At 31.4% G+C, this 22173-nt stretch overlaps 1 protein-coding gene across 1 annotated transcript in view; it reads left to right on the top strand.

Annotated features, from left to right (window-relative positions):
- uif (sushi, von Willebrand factor type A, EGF and pentraxin domain-containing protein uif) overlaps positions 1–22173 on the top strand; it is a 115849-nt gene that overhangs the window by 34178 nt on the left and 59498 nt on the right. Inside the window, exon 3 of the mRNA XM_089632408.1 lies at positions 2244–2268. Within this exon, the coding sequence (XP_089488534.1) occupies positions 2244–2268 (25 nt within the window). The remainder of the gene's footprint in view (positions 1–2243; positions 2269–22173) is intronic.

Genomic DNA, 22173 nt, shown 5'->3' with positions numbered 1-22173 from the left:
GAAGTTAAATCGATGTTTTCATCTAAGGATACCAAAGAGCAATTATAACTGCAAACGATGGGTAATACCAACAAAATTTTAACCGTAAAAGACTATGGTATACTATGGCCTCATTTCTGAAAAGTAAAAATTTTAGTACTTATTTCGTAAAAATTTTAGGTATCAGCGTCACTTTTTACCTTTATGCTCATTCAAAATATCCGCGTATTCGTTCCTAAATGTCAAGGCTACGCTTAGTCGATTCAGTCAATATTTAATATCTTGCATTCGGTAGTCAATTAATGTTCTTATCTGTAAATAAAAATTGATTTTCCAAAACGATTTCATTTCATTGTTCAAACCCAAAATATATCACCTTTTCGCCAGCGGCACAATAACGAAGCTCATTAACAAAATTACATGTAATCGAAAATATGTTATGAGAACTCGTGACTCGGTGTACTAGATTAAAACAATCGAAAGTTTTTTTTGCGTGTTTTGTTCCAAAATATTTGCCAGTGTTTAAAATTCACCAAAATGGTTTTCAAATCATTATTTTTGATTGACAACTTCACCCAGGCATACGTGAAATTCATAAAAGTATGCTTATAAGAGTTATCGTGAATAAATAATAGTCGTGCAGAAAAATTACTTTCTTGTAGCAGTATCGCAACGTTATTGATTTCCTGATGGTAGGCGTGTTGGCTCTTCCAGTTTGCCAGTTGGGCTATTGTTCGTTGACCACTTTCGATATTTGGATCTCTATGATGAACAATGCAGATTATTAGTAACGATTAATGATTTTCCTGTCAGCTTCTCTGCTAGCAGATTCGATTGTTTTGTGGCCGACTCAGTCCAGTTGCTGCGATGCATATGGGTCAGGGAATTTTGTATTACATTTTAACAAGCACATATGAGCAATGGCTTTCAGTTTCACTGTGATATGTGACGTTTAGATTATCATACAGCAGCGAAATTCTAAAGAAGTGAAAATAATAATTAATTTAGTTTCAATACATTCTTTTCTCAAAAATATACACATATTTGAAAGGAATACCTGTCATTTTCATAACATAATTAAATTAGTAGTGAGTATCCAGAGCCAATAGGACAAAGTCAGCCTGGGGAATCTTGTGAAGGAAGGTTGCCTTAATCCTTTGAAAGTCCGATCTGTTAGTTAAGGCTACGTAGTAAGCGTTCAAAGGTGGTTTGAAAGGGAAATATGTTAATACGAATGTTAGAAGGAGCGAGTTAATTTTATTAAAAAACATAATTATTAAGAGATAATGGTGAAAATATTTAATAAACTACGACCCGTTTGAAATATAGCAAAAAATTCTCCCGAAATGTTTAGGTTGCATTTAAAGATACGCTGTGATTTTTTTCATACCTATAACATATTAACTAACAGAAAAAAACGTGTCTTTAATAATTTTCTTAACAAATTTTCATTTTCAAATTTTCTCTATCGATGGAGTTTCATATAATTACCGTTTCGGCTTTACAAATGTAACTTAAAAACTTTAAATGTTTAAGAGAAATGTGTTATTAATCGGTAGAAATTCGGAAAAAGGGCTTAACATGGTAATCATGGTAATGAAAGCAAGTTCATTTTGATTGTCATGTCTTCCGTGTATTATTTTGCAGTTTGACCTCCGAATGTTTTCCGTCTACATATTCCATTTCTATGTGTAAACGTCGAATTGTGTTCATATTATCAGTCTAATTAAATTAAATATTACTGCCCAGAAGCACAAAAAACAAACATTTATCCTTTTTACTCGCTTATTTCGTTTTACCTGATGGATGAAGAGTAATCTCTGTGGGTAACGGACAAATTATAACCTTTGCGTAAGCGATCATAGTTTCTCCGGCAAGTTTTCGGCCAAATCAAACGTCGATTTCTGAGGCAATGAAAAAATAATACAGAAACTCGTGACTTCATGGACCGAGTAAAAAAATCGAAAGTTAAGGCTTTATCTCCCAGAGGTCAACAATTGCGATAAATTAAATTGCACCACGCAGTATATCGCATTGTTTAAGAAAAAAAACGTCAATTAAATGCATACAATAATTATGAAGTGTTATTATTATTATTTTTTGTGGGATTTTTTTTTATAATCCGTAATTAGAGTGCAATTTTATCTTTGGTTCACTTTACGTAAGATTTTGTATTGCCAAACCAATTCAACGTGAAAGATTATATCGTGATCATGTGAACGCTTTACGATGTGAAAATACTAATTATCATTTTTTTCTTTCAGGAAAACCTCTTCTCCTGTCCAAACGGTAAGTCGAATCTTCTATTCATATTTTTTGCAGCACGCTTACATTCAAAAATAAAAATAAATAAATATACATATTTATTTATTTATCTAGGCATACATTATAATAACATTATATTAAAAATTTGGCTGCCGCAAACGTGTCTTCTTCGGGGTACTATAATAACAAATAATAAAATTAATATTTTGAAAAAAATAAATACGTTTACTTTGTATTGTATGTATATAATAATATGTCACTATTCAAGAGATATAAAGTCAAATGGTGAGAAGTAATAACAGATATAGAGATATGAAGGATACTTTTTCTTCAAACTGACCTATCTCTGTCTTTGTTTATGTTGTTTGTTTAATTGATGAATACTTAATAATTTGTATATCTTGTTATTGATAGGTCAATATTCTTTGCTGAGTGACATTGCGCAATGCGGCTAATGAAGGTTGGTGTCACCTAGGAACAGTGACTCACCTGGTAAAAGGAAAGCTACAAATATATTTATGAGTTCACGAGTTAATGTTATTCGTTCGTGGCCTTCACTTGGTAATGAACAGTACGTTCAGCTAAAATAATATATTACATTAAATATGATAGCCTCAATATCATGTATTCGTCTACTTCTTTATGATGTATAAGTTTGAGTATCACAGGCCTGATTCAAATCTGATTTTAACTGTATATCCATAAATAACCATAGATTTCGTTGCATTTTTAATGTTATGTTGAAAATGATATACCGGCTGACACCAAAATGAGCAACAAATGTCACCAAAACAACAACAATCTAACAAGTAAAATCTAACAAAGTTAAAAATGTGAATTTCCACTCGTGTTAACTCGTGTTAAGCTGAATTCCACTGGTTAAGTAATCTCAAATCATACTTATGACTATATTTCTATTACGCATTACAATAATCTTCAACATTTTCCTAACCCCACTTTTCTATTCAAATTTTCCTTCCTTTATTGGGATTCTTTTCCAAAAATTTATTCGCGAAATCAATTCCTTTATCTTTGCTTACTTCACTTTTTAAAAATGGAATACGAAACCACAAAAATCTTACAGGAAATGAACTCTCCCAATACTACAAAAACGTTTAATGCTGGGCATTTCAAACACATTTATAGTAGTATATTATTTGACCTTTAATAATATAACATAGTTGATATCTACTTACCAACTATTGGTGAACAAAACTTTAAAAAGAAGGAACACCATTGTATTAAACAATGTTATTATTATTACAGAATTTTGTAATGGAATCGAGTATCGATGAAGTGATTCACTCGACAGCAATGTCGGTTCTCAATACTATTTTGCACCGTTATTAGCACATACCAGGGCGAGATTTGAATTTACTCAGAACTTAGTACCTACCTATCATAGTCAACGAGTGCCAATTCATGACTATGATCACCGTATACGTAGTCGTGTAGCATATACGGCTGTGTACGTGTAGGTTATATAAATATTGTACAGGCAAGTATATAATGAGGTTACGTATTAACGGGGTATCAAGAAAATAAGTTAAATATATTTCGTATTAACAATATAATAAAAATTTATATTTTTTTTAACAACACACATATTATTTGTTAATAATTTAAAGTTGAAGGAGATGGTGGTAGATATTAATTTCCATATAAATCGGTTGAATGGTTTATCTGCTCACAAATTTTATTTTAAAATATGTAATCAGTTTTCGCTTATATTGTTTTGCCTCGTTTAATCTATGTCAGTAAACGCTAGAGAAATTGGAGTCAAATTCGTTATCTACCATTTTTATCTTTGTAAAACGCCCTTCAAGAAATAAATATTTAACAAAACTGACTAAAAATAGAAAACCATTTTCATAAATCCATACTTTTGCACCACTTTGTTTGTGTTTGCAAAAATTCCGTGTTTAAACTGTATGGTTTTTACACTATTTTGAAGAAAGCACGATTGTGTCCGAAACAAGTTGATTTGTGTATGTTTATATTAATAATGTTTCCCTACAAAGTTTTTATAATATTTATGCTTCTATTAATTCTTTAATGTATTTTTATCACATTTGAGCAGAAAAAGAAATTAATATTTTTGTCAGTACCTTTCAGAACATCGTTCTATGTGGAGTAATTTAAATTCGACAAGCCTAACAGTGAATTGCCCACATAGCAACTCGTATATCCAAACCTGGTCTGCGTGGTGTGTGTTTAAAAACATAATATCTGACTTTTGGCACATTGGCTCATCCAGCTCATCGCGTTTATATAATTGAAATCGACTTCAAGTTCGCTCACCTCGTTCTTCCTACATGTACATTTATATATTAAACACTAGTGACTATATTACTATAATACATTTTGCAACAACAAGTAATAATACACAATAAATAAACTACACATGTACACGGAGAAGAATGAGTAATGCTAATTTATTAAGAATCTCTTCAAATTATCCATAATCACGTTAAAAACGGGATTTGCAGGCTCTTAACGAATGAATTTGTAGGTTTCCTGATAAACTTTAAGTAAAATACGAATGTATTATCACAATATCGGAACACGTGTTCATAAAAATCCTAAAATTTTCGCAATTCGACATTATATATTTTCTAGGCAAATGCAGGCAATAATATTTCGGAACACGTGTCATGAACACGTGTTCCGAAATATTATGAATTTAGTAAGACAGTTTCTTAAAAGTTTTTTAAGAAACTGTCTGCAATCCCGTATTTAACCGAATTACCATTAATTTGAAGAGATTCTTAATAAATTAGCAATACTCATTTTTTCCCTGTACAACTACGCTAATTCACTAATTTTCTTTAATAATTGGTAATCAAAAATATGAAAGGTGCAATACTCACAGTTTATCGAAATCAAATGATTATTAAAAATAAGCAAATTTAATAATTTTTTTCCTTTTCAAATGTTTGTTTTTAGAAAGACAATCATTTTCCACTATCTAATAAATTATTTTAACTATTATTTCAAGTATTTTAATTCTCCTAAAAATGAAAAAAATAAATGCTGTTTGTGCTAATGTGGACGGATTGAATTCGAAACTTCTGGCTGCGGTAGGCCAAAATTTAAAACAGCGCAAAGCACCATTTATTATTTTTAAATGAGGAAATTTCTTGTTCGCGTGCGTTTGGCTTAGTTTTTTTCTATTCATGAACTGGTGCAAAATCCTTGTAGAAAAGTAGATTTTTTATCTTAGGTGGTTTTTAGTACCATCGAAGTACCTATGTTAAGCACCGTCTTTTATTTTTTTATTCAAATTACATAGCAAACTGAAGTATACGTGTAAAACAAAGATTTTGCTGTATTATGGTGCGTTGTAGATTAGCACTTCTCGTGTTTTCCTAGTGTTCAATCAAATACATATTATCTGTGTAACACGCTCTGATTAATAGTGAGAGCTATCAATTTGTCTGTCTTGCTTGTAAAATAGTTGATTGTAACAATAGTAGATGTTATATTTTATTATTTGAATAATCGAAACCTACATGCCTACTGTAACGTTTTTTGGTAACTACTTTCTTGTAATATTTATAATGTAAGTTTTCTAAAAAGTCAAAAAAAGGTACACAAATAGTAGTAGGGAAACAAGTTGTTCTGTTATGTATTGTAAAAATGATGTAATAAGTCTATTGTATTAAGGGTATATAAACTAGAAATAAATTATTATTATCATTTATTTTAATCAAACGAACTGCTTTTTGCAAACACTCAATATTTTGTGAATAAGAAACAAAATGCATTAGTTGTAAATTTATACATAATATAATAATATTTTATTGTGTTCACCACTTACTTGATTTAATATAAAAATAATGTTATAAAGCAGGTGCCAGTGAAAAGAGTACCTACTGTTATACTTAATAATACTATATTACGAGAAATAATGTTAATCAAATAAAAGCTCTGGCATATACATATAAACAGTCATTATCGTTTTTTTTCAACGGCTATCCATTTATATACTTGGAATGAATTAATACTTTTCTAGTTCTTAAAAATTTTAATATTGTCGTTTTCCATTAGCAAATCAGTGATTTTTTTAATGAATATTTACTACTAACTTTGGCAGCTTTTTGTATACGCATAATATGTTTTTGAACGAACGTATTTAATCACAGAGTTTAATGAAAAAATATAATGTTAATAATACGTACTAATATATAGTATAATGTAATGTGTGTATACGAATAAAATTCTTTGTAAAAAAAAAACAGAAACAAATTGATCACCGGAGTGAATGGAAGAAATCAAAGAATATGTGAGTGTTCTCAGAACATAAATATTTCAGAAGGTTAACAACATGCATGACATACAAAAGTAGTTATTTTATCCTGTCGTCAGCATCCTGAAAATCGAGATACTGTTTTTTTGCGCTCGTTTTACTCATGAATCATAATATTAAATGAATCATAAATTTCTATCGAATTGTTCCAATTTAATGATGCACGTTTGACATCCATTCAACTGTTTTTAAAAAATGAGCAGTTATAAATGACAGTATAGAATGTATGTGACTATTTAGTGTAGTTATTTGACTGTTGTGTATGTCTACGACTGCCACTAATTGCCTATTTACTGTTTTCTTTTTTGGTTTTGTGTCTATAAAACTGTTCTAATAGAGAGATTACAGAATATGTCAATGATAATCATAGGTAGTCGACTGTTTATGACTGTCTGTGACTGGTTTTGACTGTCTACCATTGCTTACGAGCGACTAGTAGTCGGTTTGTGACCACAAGCGAGGCGATAACTTAATTTTGCATAATACCGTTAATAAAGAACCGTTTGGGCCTGAATTGCTCGGAAACTCTGCTACGGCTACCCACGCGAGTGCTAAGACTCATAACAATTATTTTTACTAGTAGTCCCAGCTGAGTAACATGTTACTTCTTTTCCGATAAAAAACATTTTTAAAAACGTTTTCTTGGCTCGAATTACACTGACTTTCAAATTGAGTATTGAATTTCTAACCAGGTTTCCACTGCTACAATAAGGAAAAATTTATATTCTATTCTAAAAACCTGTCTAAAAAACAATATTATTGTAACGGTGGTTGATCTTTAATTTGCCAAATAATCGTACAGTATACCAACAGTCAAATACATGGTTAAAACCTCGGAGTTTTCTTCTTCCTCGCATTTTATATATTTCTACTCCCCTGTTGCTTCTTTCTCTCTCTTTCACTCCATTTTTAATACTTTCATACTGAGCACCATTTGTACTTAACTGGTGATATTAGACTCAGAAACTGAGAGAACTGGCCAAATTCTTTTTTTCTATCTGTATCCTTATTTAATTACGTTATTATAATATTATTCCGAAGAATGCACGATCTTGTCCGAAACTAGCTATTTTTGTACTCAAATGAAGTGATACATACAAAGATCATAAAAGTATTCTGATAGTGACTTACATCAGAGATTTTATTTAAATTTTGTAATATAAGGTGGCATTGATTTGAAATAATACGAAGTTTCCAGCAGTATGTCAGGTCATGCATTGTTTTCCAGGCGTTATTTCCCTTCGTTGACATGGCATAATATCATGAACACTGTGTACAGAATCTGGGCTAAGTACCTACTAAGAACACTTTATTGTCGTTCAACCGAATCAATGAAACCAAAAAGTATTTTCATCAAAACTGTCAATCCATTCCACAGCCATAAATGGCAAATTAGACAAAAAGGTGTTAGAGAATGACATAAAATGTTTTGCTCTAGATTCCAGGTCAACTCAATAAGAAGACGAATTGATCATTTTAAAAAAGATACTACGTGAACATCCACTTTGTTTTTATTGAATCTGTTTTAAGTTGAGATAAAGAAAATCAAAAAGCTACTTTTATAACAATATAAACACCGCACTTTTCTAACACTTTGGATGCCGAATGTGTTTCGCGTTGACTAAATATTGGGTCTTCGTCTTCATGTCAGCTCTGATATTAATATTGATACTTCTATCTATCTATTCATATAAAGGAGAATGTCTGTGGCAGACACCGGGTGAGCAGCGTCTATTAGTTGTCTTATGCAAATCTACAGTTTTATTTCAAAATTGATGAAATTTTGCACACTTGACCTTCAAAACAAGAGGAAGGTCACGTCTAAGTCTGATTTAAAAAAACTCAAGTAGAAATTCAAATAGTAAAATTCAAGTAGACTAGTAAGTAAATAAACAAAGTGCCTGCTTTTTCGACATAAAGTGTTCGTTTTCAACAAAAATATCATGGGATTTCATACTTCGAATGTTGAAAAAGACAATTCAAATAATGTGTTTACCGATTTTATCCGTTGTCTGAATCCTTAATACAATCAGTTCCAATTTCGAATAAAATGACACTTATTTTCAAAGAAAATTTTACTTCATTGAAGCAGATTTATCAAGAACGAACAGACAACCGAAATTAGTATATTTAATTAGTAAAATAGTCATACTAAAATTGACGAAAAAATGTATCCATTTCACGCATTCTTTCTATTTTCTACGAAACGGTATGCGTAATAGTAAATCCCAATTTCTAAAAAAGGCTACAAAATAAACACAAAAACGATAAACGTTGTCGACATTTAGAACTTTAACGCGAAGGGGAACCTTTTTTATTTTTATGACGCATCTTATGCATACACGGCCTATAGCCGGCTTGCCGTTACTCGGTAGCCGTACTTAGTACTCACCTAACTAATGCAAGTGCGGTACAGTACGTACGTACGTGTAGTAAGTACGCTTTGCATATTCCTGTTATGTTAGCCTTGCGTGCAATCATTAACTTAAGCAGAGCGGACGGACTGCAAATTAGCCGAGGTAGGAAAGCTTGATTAAAATTATTGCCATGGTCTTTAAAGTTACTCCGCATCTACCAACTCAATTTATCTATGCATTTATTATATAAATTCTCAGGAACACCTAAAAAGCTAATATAAAAACTAAACATCTATATTAGTATTAAGATATGCGAATTCACGAATGTAAAAACGTGTTTTTTCTACCTACGTGAAATTTCAAGTAAGAGTCAAGAGCACTTGCTTTCTGATTCCGGGGTCGTGGGTTAGATTCCCATCGTTTTCTGAGATAATTAGCGTTTTCTTTTCTGATTCTCATTTTTTGGTACTGATATCATAAACTACGTGGTTTTCTTGTGTTAACCTCTAGTGTGCCAAGAAATCCGTAGCCGATTTCTGACGTTTGTACCCTTCGTATGCCGGCGAATCCGTAGCGGATTTCTGACGTTTGTACCTATCGTGTGCTGGTAAATCCGTAGCGGATTTCTGACGTTTTTACACGTTGTGTTCCGGTGAATCCGTGGCGGATTTGCTGGTAGTTTTGTTTATTCAATAATAATAATACATGGTAATTAATAATACAGGTTATGTTTTTAAAAAAGTGGTCGAGCAAAGCTGTCACACGGTTGCTTGTATGCCGGTTCTACCTTCACCGCACTTTACCGATTTAACTGTATTGTGTACCTTAAAAATGCTTTTGGGCTACTAAAATAGTTTTGATTTGCTTGGCAAGAAAAAATACATAATTATGTTATTCTAGCTTGTCGTTTCGTCACTTGAAAACATATTTACTTTATCTGTCAAAAAAGGCGTCGCAAAATATATTTTTAATTTATAATATATGTCATATGAGGCTTTTCTGTTAATAAATGACCAAGACTTTTGAAATAAGAATTATGGCATTTTTCGGCGTGAAAAATGTCATAATTCCTATTTCAAAAGTCTTGGTTATTTTTTAACAGAACTGCTTCGTATGACATATATTTATTGTTAATAATTATATAAGAATTTTCATTTAGCTGGAAAATATAATAGAACTAAACTAATAGAAAAAAAAACATTTCTCTGAACATTAGTAGCTATCCTGGGAAATCTGGGATAGATTTACTTATTCAATTTTTATTATATCAACAGTTTTCAAGTACATGAACACATTATTTTTTAAGGTAAGACGGTACAATTTACAAATACATAATCTTGCAAAAAAAAAAATAGTTACTGCGACAATAGTGTAAGCAAGCGTTTGGTGGACAGTCCGGCATTTTACCTTGGCACACAAGTATTAGGTTGCGGGAGCTTGACATTCCAAGGGTTAACACAAAACAGTGCGATTCTTTTAGGGTCGAAGATATTTGATAGTTTTTTTAGGATCTAATTTTATTTTACGTTAGACTGTAGGTATAACTATATGGTTATTTTTTGCAAAAATGTTAGTGGCTAAATCAACAAAGTGAAATTAAATATTAATTAGTAAATAAAAGCGTGGAAAAATAATCATAAAAAAATTAATTGTATAATAGTGCAAAGATATATTATAACACGGTTGTGATTCATAAATATTTTGCGTCTTCTACTAATTAAAACATGCAAACGTTTTAGCAATTAGCTGAAGACTGCACTCTAATGACAATATGACAATTCGCTCAACTTGTAAATGTAACGTTTCCGTAACGGTACAAGACAATAGCGGCAATTTATTAAAATATGGTCTCAATCAATTTATCACACTTTTATCAAGATTGTATTCTCATTGTACACATTATTATTACACAAAACAGTGCGATTCTTTTAGGGTCGAAGATATTTGATAGTTTTTTTAGGATCTAATTTTATTTTACGTTAGACTGTAGGTATAACTATATGGTTATTTTTTGCAAAAATGTTAGTGGCTAAATCAACAAAGTGAAATTAAATATTAATTAGTAAATAAAAGCGTGGAAAAATAATCATAAAAAAATTAATTGTATAATATTGCAAAGATATATTATAACACGGTTGTGATTCATAAATATTTTGCGTCTTCTACTAATTAAAACATGCAAACGTTTTAGCAATTAGCTGAAGACTGCACTCTAATGACAATATGACAATTCGCTCAACTTGTAAATGTAACGTTTCCGTAACGGTACAAGACAATAGCGGCAATTTATTAAAATATGGTCTCAATCAATTTATCACACTTTTATCAAGATTGTATTCTCATTGTACACATTATTATTACACAAAACAGTGCGATTCTTTTAGGGTCGAAGATATTTGATAGTTTTTTTAGGATCTAATTTTATTTTACGTTAGACTGTAGGTATAACTATATGGTTATTTTTTGCAAAAATGTTAGTGGCTAAATCAACAAAGTGAAATTAAATATTAATTAGTAAATAAAAGCGTGGAAAAATAATCATAAAAAAATTAATTGTATAATAGTGCAAAGATATATTATAACACGGTTGTGATTCATAAATATTTTGCGTCTTCTACTAATTAAAACATGCAAACGTTTTAGCAATTAGCTGAAGACTGCACTCTAATGACAATATGACAATTCGCTCAACTTGTAAATGTAACGTTTCCGTAACGGTACAAGACAATAGCGGCAATTTATTAAAATATGGTCTCAATCAATTTATCACACTTTTATCAAGATTGTATTCTCATTGTACACATTATTATTACACAAAACAGTGCGATTCTTTTAGGGTCGAAGATATTTGATAGTTTTTTTAGGATCTAATTTTATTTTACGTTAGACTGTAGGTATAACTATATGGTTATTTTTTGCAAAAATGTTAGTGGCTAAATCAACAAAGTGAAATTAAATATTAATTAGTAAATAAAAGCGTGGAAAAATAATCATAAAAAAATTAATTGTATAATAGTGCAAAGATATATTATAACACGGTTGTGATTCATAAATATTTTGCGTCTTCTACTAATTAAAACATGCAAACGTTTTAGCAATTAGCTGAAGACTGCACTCTAATGACAATATGACAATTCGCTCAACTTGTAAATGTAACGTTTCCGTAACGGTACAAGACAATAGCGGCAATTTATTAAAATATGGTCTCAATCAATTTATCACACTTTTATCAAGATTGTATTCTCATTGTACACATTATTATTACACAACACAGTGCGATTCTTTTAGGGTCGAAGATATTTGATAGTTTTTTTAGGATCTAATTTTATTTTACGTTAGACTGTAGGTATAACTATATGGTTATTTTTTGCAAAAATGTTAGTGGCTAAATCAACAAAGTGAAATTAAATATTAATTAGTAAATAAAAGCGTGGGAAAATAATCATAAAAAAATTAATTGTATAATAGTGCAAAGATATATTATAACACGGTTGTGATTCATAAATATTTTGCGTCTTCTACTAATTAAAACATGCAAACGTTTTAGCAATTAGCTGAAGACTGCACTCTAATGACAATATGACAATTCGCTCAACTTGTAAATGTAACGTTTCCGTAACGGTACAAGACAATAGCGGCAATTTATTAAAATATGGTCTCAATCAATTTATCACACTTTTATCAAGATTGTATTCTCATTGTACACATTATTTAGTACAATGACTACATTGTAAAAACGAAAGAGAATTTATTTATTTAATATCATCCCTAATTAAGGGGAACAGCTGCGCGGCCTTTTTCATAAAAAAATTAAATTTGGTTTTGGGCCAAAATATTTAACCACACTGAAAATATTTTAATTTTATGAAAAAGCATAGCATATTCGTATAGTAAATAGAGCTAAATATATTTTTTAAATACTTTTCACTACCTCTCAAATAATTGCCAAAGTTAGTATGGATTATCTAATGGCCTTTATTGTATAATTTAAAACACAAATAAATAAAGTAAAAAATTTACGTACTAGATATTTGATATTCCTTTTGATTAAAAAAATAATTTTTCATTTTGGTTGAGTATTTTGACCTCAAATACAAATTTAAGTTTTGTATTAAAAGAGCCACGTGACCGTTCCTCTTAACACATTCAACTCCTGACATAAAACTTAGTCTAGTTTTAGTCTAGTCTAATCTAGTTTTATTGTAGGTATCTACATATGTAAGCCAAGTTAATGATCATTAGGCTCTTTCAAAGGAAGTACCCTTCGCATCACCTACTTTAACTTTTCCTTCAATACACTTTGTAAAACCTTAAGTGACCAACTCAGGCACGAGGGCTCCATTGAAGTCATATATAAGTTAGCCTCTCAGAAGCGTATTATATAGAACCTATGCGGAAACCATAATAGTCAGTACACAGATGCTGACTGGTGCAAAACTCACCGTTATTTATTGAGTTGGAACTCATCTCTGGTCTGGAGCACTGACACATGATAAAATATGAGTTGACGACGCAAAACCGGTTTCTTCCACCTACAATATGGGTCTCCTCAATGCCCAGGTTCACTCTTTCCTCTACAGCATTCCTTATGACATGTATAGCTAATTTAGCAGTTTTAAATCATTTAATTAAGTAAAAGGTTCTATAAAATACACCATTAAAATAAATCTGTTTTTCTAGGACTATTTTTCACAAATTTTGTAGCCTTAATTAGATTAATTATTAACCTCTAATTGAAAATCAGAAAATTAAAACGAAATAAATTCCTTTTAATTCTGCCATGCTTGTTATGAGGCATTCATGAACGGTTATTAGTTGCAGATTAAAACTTTCGATCAACTGCTGTCACAGTGGTCCAGTACTTGGATTAATTGCAGAGTCTTGGCATACGCTAGTAAAAATTGCTCTATAACTAATTAAATATAATTGTTAGGGGAGAACAAGACAGTTCATGGCCGAGGAAGAAGTTACGTGAAGCGTGACAGTGTGAATGCACCTTAAACGAAGTAAATTTCACATCTGTAACGTAATCACACAAGTCCGTAATACATATATTTTTTAAATGAATGATTCATTCAAAACAATATAAGGATCGTGCGTAATATTTTATTTTTAGTTTTCCCATAAAAATCAAGATACTTATTATACTTAGGATTTGAAACTTATTCCTCTCTTACAAGTGCAATTTCACAGCTTATCGTAGTTTCGATGTTTATAAGTTGATCTTTTTTATTTCAAAATGAATACCAGTTACTTCCATGAATGATTAAATCTGATTCTTCCTTACTTAATTAATTGCATTATTCGTGTATTTAATATTGTATTTATAGTACGGTTCAGAAATAGACGAGGTCGTTTATTTAAAACTTAGATTTTTTTTGTCTGACAAGGTTGCTTATCAAAGTTATTAGTCCTTGACCTAGTACTTGAAACTCTAATCAGGAAAACGAATATACCATACTCGTATATGAGTACCAACTCGTTCTTGACATTTAATATTGTATGTTTTACGACATGCATTTTAAGCACGTTAAATTTCGTTGGTCTAATCCGGAATCATTATTTAGAAATTTACGTTTAAACCGAGATACTCAGAAGTAAGCGCTTAAAATTTTCAATATTTTGGTAACAATGCGGTGAGGTAATTCAAAACAAATTTCTTCAACGACTTCGCAAATGACAACCGGAAACAAGTTCATTGGTGATCATTCATCAATCTAATGGGTAGGTTCATATTGAAACACTCGACAGCTCAATAATGACTTCCGTTAATGATATTATTATGGTTCACCGTTTCTCTAACACTTAAAGGTTGCAACGTTGTATTATTAGCTACCTGGTTGTATATATTAGAGCTTTTTTAATGATTTATTTTCGACAAATTATATCTCTTTTGTTATTATTTTAAGTTCTTTTTAGGCTTTAAACTCTAGTATAGTGGTGTAGGTATATAAAGTTAACATCACCGCTGAATGGGATTTCATTGTGATCGATGACTATTACGAGAGTATTTTTCCTTGTGTATTGTAGGTTTTTCCTCATTAAAACACCATGTTAGATGACTACATTGCTGATATTAGGTATTAAGGTAAACAAAATACGGTTGGCAATTAAAAGTCCCAAAGAAGACAAAACAACTGTCAGAATAAAATGCCTTAAATCGCCTTTCAATAATGTCGTCTAGACTGGTCTCCAGCAACAATATTACCACAAATGTTTATGTAAACATGAAACATTGGAGCATGGCCACAATCTTTCTGTATTCCGTGACCGATCAAAAACAAACTCATTGTGGCTCCCAACCCAATGTTTTTGTTTTTGTCCGATGTTTTGAAAACATTTCGTCGCAGGAGAATTTTCTTATGTTTGAAAACAATACGGAGAGGTTTGTTGTAAAATGACCGCCAAGCCATAAAGTCATGGATTCCAAACGTTACTAATTGGAACTAAAAGTAAGTTACTTCTAGTTTTCTGTATATTAATAAAAAGTTACATGTTTTATTGTCATTAAGATAGTAGTTATAGGTCTTAGCTGTAAGATAGTAGTTATAGGCCTTAGTCGTAAGTCGCTAGATATAAGTCTTAGATGTAAGTCACTAGTTTTATGTCAGTAGTTTTAGTATTAATTGTTTAGTAAATATATTTTTACAGCGCCCTTGAGGTGATTATTCACGAATACGGCGCGATACAAATCAGCCAAATATTATTATTATTAGATACTCTAGAAATGCCTTCCTTGTAGATTTAAGGGAAATTAATGTCACCACTGACTCTGTCATTTAGCATGTACTCTGTCTCTCTTTAACATGCTTGATATCGTTACACATATATGGATTTCATAATGATAATGTAACACAGTTTTGTGTCCGAAATTTAAGGCCGGATTTGCCCTAGTTTTAGATCACGATACACGCCCACATCACATTTGTTGTGTTCTTCTTTATTTTATATTCTTTGATATGCTTCTGAAAACTATAAGCTAGTAACTAATAAATACATAATAAAGGTTGAAAAAATATACACAATATATTCCTTCACCGGGTTGCGGTCATGCCCCGACGTTGATTTCTTTTCAGTACCTGTGTGTACTAATGTACACCAAACTTTATGTGCTTACAAGTGAGTGTAATACTTACTGAAATTTAAATGAGTTGATCACAATACTAACCTGTAAGATGCAATGTCATCCAGTCTGGACCCTCAAGATATACACAATACAACCGGTTTCAACAACAAAGCTCACCTTCTCTTTTAGTAGACCCACCTTGGAAAAATATGTACAAATGTATTCATATTTTGAGGCACGTATATCATACCTCATAATGCTACATGTAATGAATATAATATATTATTATGTTCAAGTTTGTGTACATTATTGACAATGTAGATACATTATACAAGAAATTTGAAAATCTTAAAAATATTGTTTCATTTTATAGCGGAAGACAATATTTTGAAGTTGTGATTGGCCGTTAGAATAATGTCATCATGTATTGACATGTACTGTAATGTACATGCATAGCGTATTGATTTTTTATGTAGGATTGTTCAAGAATGGTGAATCCTTATATTATGACCTCATGGTATTATTCAAATGCATTTTTCTAGCGGCTTTTAACCACTCGAATCTGTTTTGCCTTCTACATAATGAATCTATAAACATTTATGTAGCCGTTTATTCAAATTGTTTCACAACGATTGGTATTTAAAGTGGACTGTATGTGAAACAAAATAGAAACTCAATGGATCTCGTTATTATCACAATAAAATTCGAGGAGAGAGGAAAAGAAGCCTTTACCTGGTGATGATGTTAGTTTCTTTTGAGTCCTGCTGGTTTCTTTAAGATTCCACGGGTCACTTATAGTTTATAAGTGTACACCTTATACAGAAACCATTGTCGCCAGATTTTCATAGCGTTAACTCTGTTTAAATTTGCCATACGACACTATTAAAACTTGGGGGAGAAATTTGCACTATTTAATGGACTTTTAATGGAACAGCGAAATAACATGCATTCTCAACTGCGACAATAATTCGAATCAGAGAACAAATGGCGATGGCGTCAGTCAAACCGTTTTTTCTTTGAAGGCAATACTTTTAAGAAAAGAAAGGAATAAAAGAAAAATACTATTTAAATAGGAACTTGGTTGAGGAATAATCACAAAACTGTTTCAATATTAAACACAAATATTCACACAAAACCTTGTAAAATCATTGTAATCTTCTAAAAGACTACAAATATGAGAAATCATATTTTTGTGATTCGGAATCTTTATAACTTTGGTTTTTAATTAAAAAGTTATTTTAAACGGGAATTTCAGGATGAATAATCAGTTAAAATTAGAAATAATAATAATTCTCGCTTGTCAATGTAATTACAAATTTGAATTTTCAAATACTTGTTCAAAATACAATTTCATCGATATGTGCCACTCAATGGTGTTAGATAATATATAATACCCGAAGTGAAAGAGGTTCCATTTCTCACTCTTTACATTTCATAATAAGCAGTATTTTTTTTTTATAATCGCGTACTTCATTCAAACGCCACACCTAACTCATGTATGTTGTTGTTGCCTTAAAGCTATCGACAGGTTGAATAGTTAGCGTGTTAAATAGGTTTGTTATGTATTCAGTCCCGTATAGGTATAATCAATTTTGTTTATTAGCAAAATTGCGATTAAAAATTTGCGGGCTAATCAATGAATAAATAATCAAAAACTATTAGCCCCTTTTTACTGTGTTTCCGGTAGATCGAGTATATTTTCTTCCATTACTTTTAATATTTATTTATTTGCCTTTGCTTTTCCATCTTCTTTGCACCCGACAACATTACATTATATTTTATATATGAGTAAGATATTGTGATCAGGAGCATTAATGACATTTGCAAATAAATTAAAGAAGGAATCAAATGCTGGAACGTGGTCAAGACAAGAGTCTGGATAACAGAGTAAAACTTACATACAATTGTTATTTTAATTTTAATCTTTAGTAGTTCTTTTCAATCATTTTAGTGTGAATTTTTCATTAGAACCTCAATTTAAGCGTGACGTAAAGCTATCAGTTTAACCGCGTAATACGTTACGTGTATTTCCATTGAGTTGCCAGGATTCAAGCCAGCCAAGTATTTTTAACCTTAGCTCCACATAGGAGGAACTGAAGAAAACAATTTCCCTCAGGGCCTATGTCATCTTTGAGTATGCCTGTGTGTGGGGGGTTTTTTTAAGAAAAATATGGATGGGAAGTTCTGGGAGGGTAAAAAGTATGAGGTATTAGTAGGAATCTGGGATTCAGTGGGTCCAGGAGTGACGAACTGATTCACTCCTTCTCACTGTGGTGAGAAGATGGGTCGAGAGAGTCCTGCTGAGAGGTCATCCAATCTCTCCCGGTCTGGCCCGCCAAGCCGTAAGTAGGCAGACAAACCCCTGCTGAGTCGCAAAACGCAGCGAACCTAACTAAAAACTTTATTTTCTTTCAATTTTATTCGGTTTTTCGGGGAATGGAGTACTTAAAACTTTTAATATAAAATTTGACCATGTGCATATATGTAAAACAAGGTGTAAACATACATCCACGAATCATGGCGAGCAAAGGTAATGAATGGTCAGTATCCGCCATCTATGAGTGTTACATGGCATCATCATTCCGTCTGTTAGAAATCCGGCTCTCAATCGCACGTTTAAAAAGAAAACTTTTCGAAATCACTCGTTCGTCTTATATCTTTATTTTTCCGGCGTTCATTTTCCAGTTTGTTTTAGAAATTCCTTCTCCACAGACGTAGAAAACCGGATCCCAAGGTAAATAATCGCAACTAACCATTGCTAACTGCCAACGCTTCTCGCTGCCAATGCCTCGCTCTGCAACTAGAAAACTAATCATAACTTCTATAACTGACGCATTTACATTACGATGGCCCCGTGTCGTCAAAGTGACAGGTTATATGTATGAATATTTATCGTCGATTCCAAGAAGGTAAAAATTAAATAATAAATGCGTTTGCGTTTCTTCAAGTGAAAGATGGTGGTGAAAAGCATTCACGTGCATAACATGAGTCATAATAATAATAATAATGGGCTAATTTATATAGCGCCGTTTTCGTGAGAAATCACTTCAAGGGCGCTGTGAATAAAAAAATAAGTACAATTAAATAGGTATTTGAATAATAATTACAAAATCTTCTTATATAACAGTAGTAGTTACTATCCGGTTTCGTCAAAGCTTCAATAATTATTTTTTTGGATGCTTATTTCACAATTGAAAAATATGGAACAAAAAAGATTTTTCAAGCAAAAAATGGCGTTGCGAGCATAAAAATGTTGTATTGACAGATTTTCCATTGAGGAAAGGCTGTGCAAATTTTGTGGCCCCAGAGCCCACTATTTGAAAATATTTTGTATTATCAACAACATCATTCTGAAGATAAGCTGCATTTCATTAGCGAAATTAGTATCTCGATAAAATAACTGTAGATCATCAATTCAAACCTGTAGGCGATCAAATTAGTTTCAGATCTCGACCTGATTAGTCGTTAAATTATTGCATTATTTGTTCATCGTTACGTGGGTTCGTTTTCTTTCAAAGCGATAGCAATTCATTCAAGGACTAAGTTAAAATCGTTTGAAATTTTATTGGCTACAGAAACACTTTAAACGCCTCTGTAAATGGTCGTAAAAAGGCTACGTCGTTTTGCAATTCGTGCACAAGCGGCATTCTCAAAACGTGATCAAATCGAGTTTCCTGACTCTGCCACCTTCGCCTGAAGCTATATCTTTTGTTCTAGCGACAAAGGTTCAAAAATAGCAAGGTCAAATCATGATTTCATATTAGCATTAATTTCGTTTAAACCCGTGAATAAATAATTATATTACATAATTTAATTAAAAAAACACGATAAATGCGTTATTTAAATGCAAAGCTTTCAAAGGGAGGAGTCAGAATCCGATAGCTAGTAGTATTATTAAATTACGGGTGATGTTATTTTTAGATTGAAATTAGGCATTATAGGGCTAATCGATTATTAAATATCGATGCCGCTACATCTCGAACAAAATCCAGGGAGCTTACGGCAGTGTCGCAGAGGGTCTTAGGAATTATCTTACCCACTTACGTTGGTAGTTTTAAGGGGAACTTTCTAGCTAGCTATTGGGTATCTGTGTTGCGTTTCCTTGAAATATCCGTCATTGAGGTAATGATTTGATAATAAGTACTGTAATGCATGTTGACTTAAAAATACCAACACGGCCCAAAGGCCCATAAAATAACCACAATAAGTTCCAAAAGCGAGTATCTAAATATTTTCACAGGATAGCTTTGTAAATATTAAAATCAAGTTGATTGAAACTAATATTATGCACACACATCGTGCTTTGTTTTTCTCATAATAATAATACAAAGCTGAGTCACTACTAAGCGATTTATTTTTATGTGATATGCCGTGATATGCCGAAGCCTCGTCACGAATAAAATCAAGAAAAATGAAGTTGCCTTATTGATTTTTCATGTTCGCAAGACCAAAAATATATCTCTGAAGAAATTACTTAGTCATACAAGTTTGGTGATTGTTAAAAACCTAAAAATTATAAGATAAAATCTCTAAAAAAATATCGGTGATTTCATCCAATAAGTCAATATAATTTCTTATGAGTGGTCAATTATTATGATTGGCATAGCGCGATATTAATAATGAATAGGTTCATATGCAAAAAATGTTTAGTAATATTATTCATTGTCCGAGTTGAAATTGCAACATCGGAATGTTTTTTTGGGGTTAAAAAAATTACTTTTGTTATCTGTACATCTTTCACGTTGAATATTACTTTTCGGTGTTTTAAACAATGATAAATCAACCATGTCAATCAACTAACAGTAAAAATGTATTTAATAATTATTATTGAAAATTTCTAGTTCTTAAATGGAACATTACAACAAAATGTTAAAGACGTTGATTTTTTTTAATTAAATTTAACTTACGAAAACTACGAATTATTTAATTTTAACTTACGAACATTGATTTTGAATACAAATGTGAATCCTATTTCTAACTGGTCATCATTGATAGCATTCGAGCATGATTTTTCACACCTAAATATTCATGAAAACAGAATATTAATATGATAATTCACATGCCACATGACTTTTTCACACCTAAATATTTATGATAACAGAATATTATTATGATATGTCACGTACCAAATAACTCTTTCACACCTAAATATTTAGTATATTATCACGATGTTCCACGTGTCGCATGTATATGTAAAGCATTTTCAGCGACCTCATAAATATTTCACTTCTGTGTGGTAAAGGTCTCTCCATCCAAGTTGTCATCACTTTCGCCAAACTGCCATATCGGTTAATGTGTGACAATCAGTGAAATAAACCTACAATAATTCTAACATTTCTCACTAAAGTCATAATGTTCCTGCCATTCCAAAGCATAATAACTCAATACCATGCTGGTTAATATAATTCATAATGGGTCAACTTGAAGCAATCTTGTAATCGCATTATTCTTGAAAACAATTCTGGGAAATTTCTATAATAGTCTGAATCTTAATGAATTATTCCACGTTTTATTGGGATCACAGTAGCGCATGTCAATTAATCTATGCCACTTACTTACACAAATGAGATTCTCGTACTAGGCGATGCTCTTCACCTGTACGTTTATACATTTTATGTATATTATTCAAACACTTTCTTGTACGATGGTTTTCGATTTGAATAATTGATAACGCAGTCAAAAGTTTTAATTGCAATAAAGAAAGTAGTGAAAGATTGTAAGATTTTAGCGGACAGAAAATTAAGTATGAATCATGTAATTTACAATACCGGTATAATAGAGTGTAATAATAGACAATTGTAGGGACAATACATCTAACGAAAATGAAACAGTATTAAATAAATACTATGTATAACACATTAACTACTCTGGCTCTATTGGATGTACCGGTAATATTTTGAAAAAAAAAATCTGCGTTCCGCCAATAATAGCGTATTAATTTTCTGTCGTTCTGCGTGTTGGTACTTATACGCGAAATGATATATAAAACGATTAATTACCATTGGTATTCATGTTTTGATACAAATCATTAAAATATTGCTCATATAATTTAAGAATAATAAATCATTTTCAGCACGTCTTCGGTCTTGAATGTGGTCTTTGTCAGTTTCATATTTGGTTTGCAAAAACCAAACGACAAAAAACGATGTATAAAATATTTCTGCCGTCTATTAACCAGATGTTGTGTTGCAAAAAAG

This window comes from Hesperophylax consimilis, chromosome 6 (assembly GCF_061612785.1).
Source record: "Hesperophylax consimilis isolate HC1 chromosome 6, BYU_Hcon_1.0, whole genome shotgun sequence".
NCBI classification, from domain to species: Eukaryota; Metazoa; Arthropoda; class Insecta; order Trichoptera; family Limnephilidae; genus Hesperophylax; species Hesperophylax consimilis.
The sequence above is the reverse complement of the archived record's forward strand: the minus strand, read 5'-3'. Positions and strand labels throughout refer to the sequence as shown.